General features: G+C 43.7%; 1 protein-coding gene across 6 annotated transcripts in view; it reads left to right on the top strand.

The window, feature by feature from the left end:
* Positions 1 to 5,154: 5,154 nt before the first annotated feature.
* The window catches only part of EZH2 (enhancer of zeste 2 polycomb repressive complex 2 subunit), a 55,034-nt gene continuing 48,386 nt past the window's right edge, over positions 5,155 to 11,802 (top strand). The window contains exons 1-2 of one of the 6 annotated variants that reach the window (XM_051768498.1): positions 5,155 to 8,841; positions 11,250 to 11,315. In XM_051768498.1, the coding sequence (XP_051624458.1) occupies positions 11,278 to 11,315 (38 nt within the window). In that variant the 5' untranslated portion in view covers positions 5,155 to 8,841; positions 11,250 to 11,277. Of the gene's footprint in view, positions 8,842 to 9,739; positions 9,759 to 11,162; positions 11,316 to 11,802 lie in introns of those variants that run through there. The other 5 variants (XM_051768499.1, XM_051768504.1, XM_051768507.1 and 2 more) reach the window with 5 other exon arrangements.

The following is an 11,802-nucleotide window of genomic DNA, read 5'->3' as shown; positions in this document are numbered from 1 at the left end:
ATTTCATAGAAGTGTTGTTCAGCCTTCTGTATTCAGTAGTAATATTTGGAATTGGTAGTAGGAGACTCAGTAGAATGTTAGCCAATTTTCAGTTCTTAATAAAATAGCTGCTAGTAGTAGCCTCAGATAGGAACATGTTTTGATTGAAGAGATTGGTTAGAAGATTTTTGCCCTTTACCAATCAGTTTAAAACATAGACTGATAAAACTTTTTCAATAATTGTAACCTTTATTTATTCCTGGGTTTTATAATTTTTTTCGTGGATGAAATACCACCCTAGTTTTATCAGTGCCTGGATAAATAGAACATACCTACGTGACTTCCATCAGAGTATAAGTCACAAATTTTTGATTTTGGCATTGGGCTTGAACATACATCAGTGACTGATTTAGCTCATAAAGTCAGATAGCTCTTTTGGCTAGGTAAACCCACAGAAATCCTAAAATTGCTACTCCCTGTAAAGCTAGCCACGTAGTTTAAGACATCCAAATCAAGATCAAATACACTTGGAAAAGATGGCAACATATGCAGAACATCAGCATTTTGCTAAATCAATCCGTTTGCCAAATCATGTCCTTCTCTGGAGGACTGCCATCCCATACCTGGAGGAAGCAAAAAGCAAAGGATTCCTGCTTTTTAAAGAATGGCAAAATATTGTCAGATCATAAGATATATGAAAAAATACTGCCAGCTGCTCAATGTACTGAAACATTCTGAGAGAGTGCAGTGCAGATGAGAGGGCAGAAATTGGCTTAGAATCAGGAAATATCTTGTACTGGAACAATCAGCCAATATGCAAGAAAAAGCCTGAAAAAAGTGTAGGATTAATTATGTAACATACATATGTTTCCCATAAACTCAATTTTCAAATTCAGAATAATTTACAATAATTAAAAGCATTCTGCAGCTCAGGTCAAGACATCAGAGTTGTTGAAGTTCTGGTAACTACTAATGGTTGATCTATTTTCTTTGACCTTTTCTACTACTGGAAGTTAAATTTTTTTCTAATCTCTTTTTAATTTTTTTTAATTATTTTTTTTTGTTTGAGAAAAAGGGCAAGGTAAGCAAGTCTTCAGGAAGGAAAAAAAAAGCCATAGGGGGAAAACACCTCTAAGTTTTTTAAAATTCTAGACTACTACTTTATATCCCCTCATCACATCCATGATTTGATTGAATTTTAGCAGCATAGTGTTGACTGTTTTTACTTGCATGCAGCTATCGAATGAAAAATGACGACAGAATATGATTTATATATGACATAATATAACAAGGTTTTATTCTGCTTCTGTTTGTGCTATTTGAAGGAATAAGCTTTTAGGGTGCCAAAATTATTGCTAGCCTTGTTAACTACTTTGGAAGCAAAATAGTTGACATAAGGATAGCCAAATCTGTTCCTTTATGAAAGTGTAATAAGACAGAAAATCATTTCATTGTCAGATAATGCTTCAGTTTATACGACACAATTAGATTTGCAATAAACTACAAACAGATTTGATAATGTCACTTATAACAATAATCCTGGAAGAAGTAATAATGTACCATTCAGCTCCCCGATGCCAATGAGCTGAAAGCAACCTGCCAGGGAGCAGCTGATTACCCAATCCAGAGTTACATTGATGAAACTGAAAACAGACTTTGGCAAGCTATAGTTCAGATTTTTTTAATTTGTCTCCCAACTAGATAACAAGTTTATCTCCAGTCTGCATGTATTAATATTCCAAACACTGGGCTCATTAGTCTAATCAAGCGATGGGAAGACCACACAAATGTATGGATTGTTCAGCAACTCTGACCCCACTCATTCACACACATGTAATAGCCCTGCCATTCACTCATGCATAGAAATGATCACAAAAGCAAACAATGCCGTGCTCACTCATTCACTTAATTAGTTAGTCACTGTTTCGCTCACTTGGTTGACTCAGTCCTTCGTACTTAGAGCCTTAGAATCTCATCTCACTTTCCCAGTGAGTAATGCCAATTAAAATTCACTTAAGACCCACATAGCTTGAGAAAATCAGAATTACACCCTCAGTCTGACAGATACTAAACTTCATGAAGCAATCCCTCAATGTGACTTGGAGTATTTTAAAATCTTAGGTTGAAATTTAGTGCTGCACAGGCCTTACCTAGCCTTCTCTTCTGCTTTTTCTCTCGCTTTGAAAGCAAAAGATTGGTTTCTGCCCTTGGTGTTATTTATTTAAGCAAGCATTATTAAAAGCAAAATGTCTCTTTTTGCACATACATTATAGACAAGGTTTCAACACATATGTAGTTGTCGGCAATCTATCTTTCATAAAACACTTCTCAGCATCAGTCTGCACGCTCAGTTATTTCACAATTTTGTTGGCTGAAGTACAGTTCCCTTAATTTCTCTTAATTTTATGTTTCATACCCAGCATGAAGGCTTCAGAGAGGAAAGTGATATGTAATATTTTTAAATTGTTAAACCAATGACCTTTTTTATTCTATGATACAAGTTTGATACAAATTCAAATTGGTCATTCTTTCAGCATATCTGGCAGCATATTCAGCTGACATCTAAAATGTAATGTTATCTGTCTGTCTCTTGATCAAGACTTGCATCATTGCATGGTAGACTTTAATGTACAGGTCTGTCTGGATTTGTACACACACATAAATCACTGCAATGGTGATTCTTTCTGTCATAAAGCACAAAAAGCTTATCATCCTCTGATTTTAGAAATAGAATATTATTTTTCCAGTAACAGCTTTCTCAGACCAGCAGCTGAGTGATTTTTTTTTACCATTTTGATCTTCGGAGATGTTTATATAATAAAGAACTGCATATATATGGCAAAAAAAACCCTGCCAAAAAGCTAGGAAGTAAACTCACTGATACAATGCCTGAGTAGTGAAGGGGTCTGTGTAATCCTTTTTTAAAATTTGTATTTATTTGTGAATGTTTTCATCGAGGGCTAAGACTGAAAAACAAAAAACCCAGGGTGCAAATGGGATACATATTTTGTACTTTGTACATCTTTATAAATTTTTGTGAGCATCTTATTTTTATGACTTGTATTAGACAGTTTATTTAACGGGTGGATGATTATAATTATCTTTTTACTTTCACTGTAAAGTCTTTACCGTATATCTTCTTAAATGGAAGATTTTTCTTCTTTTTTTTTTATTTCTTTTGACTGTACAACTTACCAGTCATGGCAAGATTTAACAGTTTATCAAATCCACTTTCGGAGTGTACCTCCCATAGACATGAGAAGACTGGGTACTTCCCATTTGGTTTAATCACGATTATACTGTTAAACAATTTTTTCATTTTTACATTTATGAATTAACTAAGCTTGAATATGTCTGATCACATTCATATATACATAACATAATACGCATTATTACCTTTTAAAAAATGTACATAGGACCAGCACAACTGCAAATACCTCTTAACTATTTTAGATGTTAGGATTAGGTTATTCTAGGACAGAATAGGACAAGACTGCACCTTTGCAAAGGAGAAGCTGAAAGCAGACACAACATTAATATTGAAGAGAGAATGAGGAGGGGTAAATGATGCTAAAAATGGAGGCCTTCACACAGAGATGGAAGGGTGGCTACATTTTGAGGTAATATCTCTTTTGGAGGTGAAATGATGAACAGAGGAAAGAGATTTCATAAGTGCATTTGCTTTTGCAAACAGTCTGACTTATCACTACATGTATATTGTGTTTTGCTGTCTGAAGAAGTACCATTTGCAGACAAACATGATTTGATTCTAGTCAGTGAACCCTGTCTGCTAGGGTAATTTAGCCACTGCCACTGAAGAATTTTGATGCATCAGGAACACAATATTCAAATAGAGCTCAGGTTTTTAATCTTGGATTTGTCCCGATGGGAGAACATCATCCATCAACACTCATTGAATACCCACTTGAACCTTTAAATTTGTGGCAAAATTCTCCCCTCTGAGTGGCACACAGCAGTATCATACAGCTACACTGCCAAAACCACCTGGAAATGGAGCCAGGGCACTGCAATTTAAGTTCTCGGGCATATGCTTTCACGGCAATTTTGCTACATAATACCATTTAGACCTTTAAGTGGTTTGAATATAACAGTAAATGCAGGTCAGATAAGGAATAAAAAAAAAAGAAAATACAAGCACACAAGGATGAGAGAGTATTTTTCGCACACAACTTAAGCAGCTACTGTGACCACAAAATAATCAGAAGCAGATTCCTTGAAGTGAAACCATTACCTATAGCCAGTTTTCAAAGTCAAGTTTATTTTTTAACTGAAGGCAGGGGAAGTCAATCAATCCCTTTCACAGATTGAAATGGATGATCATGTGCAATAAACTTTATTTCTGCATATTTAAAAAAGTTAACAGAAAATCACTTACATTGCTTCTATTTTGTATAAAAACAACATTGGAGCTTTTCTTTCAGCAATATTTCTCCCTAGGCAAGGGGATACTGTCCTGTATTTAATACAGAGCCACAGTTTGAATTGTTTGCACCACTCTTGCTTCCACCTGTGTTTGTCTTGCATCCCCAACAAAATCTCCTTGAACACAGAACTGAGGTGGCTCAGCATATTGAAAACACCTATACTCAGTATAAAATACATTACACACCTGTATCACAATACATGAGGCAAACATTTAGTGAAAGGTCAGGTAGCTTTCTGTTACTCGGGTGTGTGTGGGGCGTGTGTGTGTGTGTGTGTGATGATGCACTTACAGAGCTAAGAACCAGCTGCATGTATTACCATTCACAACATCAGATGCAGGCAGCCCATAAATGGCACAGAAATATGTGCATTTTCCTGTAAGAGCACTTCATCAAATCTTGTTCAGTGTAATTACTGTTACACCTTTTTTCCGTGCATGCAAGTCTATTTGTTTTTCATGGTGCTCTGGTGTTAGACAATATACCTCCACTTGCCACTGCACGTGTTTTGCCCCATGATTGCTTACACTTCCTCAGGTTAGGTGAGTCCCCAGGTACTGGGTCCTGTGACAAGTGTATCAAATCAAATGGCAACCATTCGCCCGCTTGGACAACAGGTACAGAGTCTACAGTAGGAGTAAGTTCTGCTGGCTGATCATCTGATTATTAAATTCAGTTCTACAGAGAAGCATATAGCAAATGGGGAAAAAGAGGTCAGAAGGGGTTTGTGAAACAGGTCAGAAGGCTGCATTTCTTTCAGAGAATTTGGCCCATAAGTATCATTAATATATTAATGGGAAAAAACATTTTAAAACATAGTTGATCTTAAAATGGTTAGTTACAAAACAGTGTCATTAACTGTTTGTTAAAAGCTAAGACAAACCTCCTGTTTTTTTACAATAACATAACAAGAGGCCAACTCTTAAAAAAGTGTAGGGTTTGTGCTGATTTCTGTGTAATCATTGCTGTGAATAACAGTTGAATGTTATTACAGATTTACTGTTTTAGGCTGTACCTACATTTCCATGTATGTAAACATTTTGTAAAACCTTACCAAGCTCACATGAATCAAAATGCAGAATTTTAAGCACGTAACAGGCTGAGATATCAGGAAAAGTACAGATTAGCATTAGGAATTGAATGAGCAATGTATGGAAGGCACTTTTAAAATAAATAAAACGTATTGAAAGAAAAAAAAAACCACAAAGAAACAAAGACCATGCTCCTAAACGTTCTGCTGGATGAAATATTATTTGCAGTGTTACAGGTTTTGATTGTAGGGGTAGGGATAACCATGACAGGGTGTGCATCCTCCTTCCCTCCCCACCACGGAACAACGGAGCTCAAACACAAGCAGGCTGAACGCCTTGAGGCTGTGTGACTAACATGTGGAGTCCACCAGTCCGCGCCACGGAGGAGACCCACCCAAAAGCTGCACACAGCTTTGTTACACTGCGATTCTGAAGCACAAAGGAAAGCGACGCTGCGATCGGCGAGTCATCAGCTTATCTACAAGAATTCCAGATGCAGCTACCGGCATTCCTACTCTGGGCTGCTGACGGTGGGGGCGGCCTAGCTGTGCTTCTCCTTAACAAAACCAGACGGGACAAGGGGAAAACTGGTCAGCGTCCGTGGTTATTTCAGGCTAAGGTAGTTCCCCGACTGGTCTTGCTTGGTTCCCCCTGCCAGATGGAAGAAATACCATACAATTCTGACCATGAGGAAATCATTAAAATAATGCATAAAGAATAAACTGTGCTTTGGTAATACCACCTTATTTGAGATGTCAAAAATCTTTAAAAGAAAGGACTCCACTATTAATTTTGCTTTGTAGCAAAATTTTATTTGTACCTTTTTTTTTTTCCTGAATTCAAATGCTTTTCTTTTAAAAGGTGAAAACAGGCACATAAGTACACCCCCACAGAAACAAATATGGTTAGGAACATCCTGTGATGTTGTCAAACAATTATTTTTGTGTCTGATTGATGTTGGTGATCTAGCACTGACAAATCCTTATTCTACTATTTTAGTAATACATACAATATGAACATACATGTTACATTAATGTGCTGGGAACACGGAAAAAGCTCTTCTACAGTGTATTAACTACAACAAAAAAACCAGGCAAAAGCTTTCAACAGTTCTGGAAGGGTCTAAAACTGATACATTTTTCCTGACCCTCACTTTATTTCCTTGTCATGTAACATGTACGTATTTCTTCAACAGTAGCTACTTTTCTCAAAAGAACTGTTACAGGCTGCCATCAGAATTCACTCCTTTCAGAATGACTCCTCAAAATATCAGATTTGGTAATTCTTTCGAGAATAATTGCACTATTTTTGCCTAAAGAGCTGATCTGAATGTCTCTGCATAACACAGATCCTTCTTTAATCACAAAGTAGTGGTTCTTTAATCACAAAAATACAGGAGAAACAGAAAACCATTTGAGTGGCTTACTCTGTGAAAACAGAAAGTCTGTACAGAGCTTGTTGCAGCGTTAAACCCCCTGTGTAGAGAATAAAACAGCTGCTAAAATTCTCCTGCATGTTTGAGACAGCCTGAACTATGGATCAGAAAATCAGTGCCTAATGAAGTTCCTTGCCAAGAAGTTCATCACTCTAAGAGCCTCAAACAGAGCCTTGGTGGAAAGGCTGTTTTGCTACAGTGCAAAGGAGAAAGAGTAACTCCATTCAAAATGTGTTCAGTTTTCCAGTAAGCATCAGTTTCAGGTGTAACCAGTGAATAATCTTCTGTGCAAGAGAGAAAAACAACGTGATCTGTGCTGAGGTCTAGTTCACAGGGTAGGTTCTACAGCATAGGTTTTTCCACCTTGTGTCTGACTGTACCTGTTACAGAAAGTTACCCAATGCTTATTTAACAGTGGTTATTTTTACTTGCTGACTAAGACCAGATACCGTGAAGTGCAACTTGAAGGATCAAAGTAAATTAAAAAATCTAAGTTGTGAAGGGACTGGGTAGCCATTTTGGTGGTGGCAGCCATCTTGGGGCAGAATAGATTCAAAATAGCTGAATTTCCAGAAATTACTAATATTTTGCAAATGTGATATTTTTAAGATAATCTTTCCAACTGTCAGCCACTCCACTAGAATATGAAGAAGGGCATAGCTACCTACCACACTACAACACGTAACTCTAACAGGAAACCATTTCTACTGCACATTTTTTGCTCATAACTCACAGACCCCCAGAAATTTAAAAAATAAAATAAGCTACTAATAGAAACCCCTTTTCAAAGCTATGATGTAAATCGAGAACATACAGTGTAGGAATGCCCACTCTTGAGTTCTCACTGCAAGTTTAATACCTGATGAAGTCTGGAAATTTTAAGTGCTTACATACAGAGACACAGAGACCATAAAAGCACACAAGCACATCACCTTTGAGTAGAACACCGAGCCTTATTTGACATGTAACCAAACTGCTTGATTTGGGAATGAGGTTGTGTTTGTAATTTATTTCCCCCACAAGAGACTTTTACCACTCAGGACCTCATTACTGGCCACTGCTCATTTTTGGAGCTTTGACTCTGAAGACGTAGTAAGGTATTCACAAGGAAGAGGGGAGCTGATACTTGGTAAGGAAGGATGATGGAAGTGGACTGTAGAAGCAAGGCTCCTAGTGCACCTCGGAAGCAGCACTCGATGTGGGACGCGCAGGAGAGGAATCTGGTCACAAGAGAACGGCAAAGTACCCATTAGAAAACTTATTTTGGCAATTTTACTTTCCACTGCTGAAGGTGAAGAAAGGCTGGCAGTGACCAGAAAGCGGGATGACAGCAGAGCAAATGTGCCCGAATCCTCAAGGTTTAAATAAAACCTCAGAAACAAGACTGATGAGCACGGCTCACGGATTAGAAATGGGGGGAAAGGATAGCAGCCTTAGAGGCTGGAGACAGGATCTGAGCCTGATGTGGAGCGGGCACATCGCCGCTGCTGCTGATGCTGCGATTTATGACCACCCCCCACGACAGGGGGAAACCGCGCTGGGCGCGGAGCGGCGAGGGAGAGGAAGCGGCGGGGACAGCCGCGATGCACCAGCGCGGGGCTGGTGCCGGTAAAGTTTGGGCAAGCAAAGGTCACAGACACGACACGAGGCGGCACCGCTGGAAAGTGACTCAGCCGGCCGAGACATCCGCCGGGGCTTCCCGACGGGGCGGTGTGAGGGAGCGCGGGCTGTCTGCAGCCTCAGAGGCTGCCATCGTTTCCCCTCCTTTCTGATCCGTGAGCCGCGCTCACCGATTCGGCGCATCAGCCAACGGCATCCTTTGGGAATGCGGGTGCGTCTGTGATTTATTCCCACCAGGAGAGACTTTTACCACTGGGGACCTCATCACCGCGGAGCTTTGCCCCTGGATATGTACTGAGGCATCCAAAAGGAAGAGGGGAGCTGATACTCGGTAAGGAAGGATGACGGGAATTGTGGAAGCAAGGATGCGGCGATTGCTCCAGTGCACCCCGGAAGCATCGCTCTGTGTGGGACACGCAGGAAAGGGATCTAGCACCCATGAGGAAAACTTATATTGGCCATTTCATTTTTCACCGCTGAAGATGGAGAGAGGCTGGAGTGACCTCCAGCGGCTGAGCTCCCGTGCCGGGGGAGCAACAGGCAGAGTTGCGGGGACGGACCGACGGCCGGCCCGGAGGCTCGGGGCGTTCCCGCCCCCCGGGACCGTTACGGCCGTTGCGCCTCTCCCGCTCTCGGGCCGATTCAAATTCGGCAGCGGCGCCGAGCGGGAGCGGGAGCGCGGCCCCTCCCGGTGCCCGCCAATCCTCTCACCTCCCTCCCTGCCTTCTCCCCTCCCTCTCCCCCCTTCTCCACGTGAGGCAGCCGGAGAGTTTCAAGCCTCCCCGTCGCGGCGCGACCCCGGGCCCGGCCCCGCCGTGCGGAGCAGGGGGGGGCCGGGGCGTGAGGGGGCGCGAGGGGCGGGGGGTGGGGGGCGGGAGCGCGGGGAGCGCGAGCCCCCCGTCCCCCCGCGCGGGCAGCGCGAGAACAAAGAGTTCTCCCCACCCCTCCCTGCCCCCCCCGCACGTGGGGAGCCAGGCCCCGCCCCTCGCCCCGCCTCCTGCCGCGTCCGATTGGCCCGGCGGGGCCCCGGCCGCGTCCGCCCGTCCAATGGGGGCGGTGCTCGGCGCTCGCCAATGAGCGCGATGGCGATTGGGCCGGCGCGTTTGGCGCTCGGTCCGGGAGGGTGAATCCGGCGGCCGGCGGGAGGGGAGGGAGCGGGAGAGCGGGAGCGCCGGGCGGAGCTGGCGGCGCCACCAGCACCGGCGGGAGCGGCACCGGCGGCGCGGAGCCGGGGCGGCGGGGGGGCGGGTGAGTGAGAGAGCGACACCTCGCGGGCTCGCGGCGGCGGCGGCGGCGCCGGGAGCGGCTATTTATACCCGGGTCCTTTGTCATGGGGGAGGGGAGCAGGGGAAGGGGCGGCAGCGAGGGAGAAGGGGAGGGAGGGATGGGGGCGACGGTGGCTCCTGAGAAGCAGCCGCCCCCCGTCCCCTTCCCTCGAGGCGCCGGCGGGAAGACACGCGCGCTCCCGGCCAGTGACAGCTGGAGGGGGGAGACATGGAGTCTGGAGTGCCCTTTGTCTAAGTTGGCTCCGTCCAGCCCGGCCGGCGGCTCCCATCCCCGCCCGGCGGGGCGCAGCCCCAAACCGGGGGCGAGCTCGCCACCGCTCCTTCAAAGGGCAGGGGGCGGCTGGCGGGAGGGAGAGCGGGGAGAGGGGAGACCCGGCGCTTCGCTTCCCCTCCTCCCCGCTCCTGCCGGCGGCACGCGGCGGCTCCGGCGGCGGCTCGGCGCGGGCAGACGGGAGGCGTGTGTGTGAGCGGGGGAAACCCGGCTCCTGCGGCGGGGAGCGCGGCGCTGAGCTTGCCCCGCTCCTCCCGGGAGGCTGGGACAGGTCCGCCCGGGTCCCGGAAGCCGGAGCGATCCGGGCGGGCAGGCTGAGAGCGCCCCGGGCCGCCCGCTCGCCCCTCGGGACACCGGGGCTGGGCGGGGGGCTCCGGGCCCTGGCTTTGGAGGGTTCAGGGAGCGAGTTCAGGAGGGGCGAGGGAGTAAGGCAGTCTGGCGGCGGCTCCGGCGAACTTCCCAGTCGTGAAGGGCACCGTGCGATCCCGATCTTCCAGAGCGCCGCAAAAAAGTTCATAAGGAGCTGGAAATTCTGGTGTTTCGGATCTAATGTGGTCCGGAGCACTCTCTAAAAGTACAGTGTCTGGGGAGGTGAGAAAGAAGGCACTGACTGGGCAGAGCCGTCCCTGAGCAACAAATGTGAGGTTGAATAAAGAAATAGGTGTGTTGTGGCACCACGCACGTGTATTTGACATTATCAGGTATTCATGGAGATACGCAAATTGTTACTAATAGACAAAAAAAAGGAGTGCGTGCGTAGATACGGCAGGAATGGGGTAATAAGCTTGTACATTACTCAAGATACTTATTTCTAACTTACAAAAGCACTACACTGATTTTATTGGAACAAGAGAAAAATTTTTTTGTTTTTTTTAAAGCTGGAAGTAAAGATTCTCAGTCTTGCTGATAAGAAACATTTAACAATTTGAAGAATATAATTTAATTATTGCAGGATAGGAGTGTCTTTGCTGAAATCTAGCAGCTGTAGTTTCAGCTATTGTGAGTTTGGTTCTTGCTAATACAGATTTCAGTGAAGAGTTTTTACCAGCAGATTTAGTGTAATCTTCATTTCTAAACTGGGATATTTCTCATAGATACGTTCATCTTTTTTCAGGGGTTGGCACATTCAGATTCTTTATGTGACTTTTAAAAATTTAAAGGTCGTTCTTTGTTTGTCCCCAGTGTCTATATCACATTGAGAGTCGGGGGAATGTTTATTTGTGGTAACAATAAAGCATCTTCAGAAGGGTGAGTATTACTTGTACATAGTGTGCTGTAACTAGTCTCACTATCGACTATTAAAATGTGAATATTTAAGAGCTACAAAGTCTTTCAGAAATGTTTCCAGTGTTTTAGGACTCAAAAACTTTGTGTGACATGGTGAGTGTTTTTGAGAGGTAGTACTTTATCAAGTACTGGCTATTACATAAAAAACATTACGTTTCGTGTTGTGTAGTTTCCTTTGCAAAACAGACAAAAAAAAAAGAGCAAAAATATTTTTTTCCTTCCTCTGTCTCCATGAGAAATGAAAGTAACAACTAAAGTTAAACAACCTGTGGAGAAATCTGTGTCAGTAAAGTGTTCCATGAGATGGCAACTGCTATTTTTGTTTGGAACTTTGGAAGGATTCAAGATTTTAACTTAGGAGGAAAATTGGGAAAAGGTTTAATTTTTTTTTCCAGAGATTTTTTTTTAATATGTAATTTCACCTTGAAAAGTGACAGACACTAAAAAT

This window comes from Manacus candei, unplaced genomic scaffold, assembly GCF_025592945.1.
Source record: "Manacus candei isolate 608988 ecotype Guabito, Panama unplaced genomic scaffold, ASM2559294v1 h1tg000095l, whole genome shotgun sequence".
Lineage (NCBI taxonomy): Eukaryota > Metazoa > Chordata > Aves > Passeriformes > Pipridae > Manacus > Manacus candei.
This window is presented reverse-complemented; position numbering and strand designations above follow the sequence as displayed.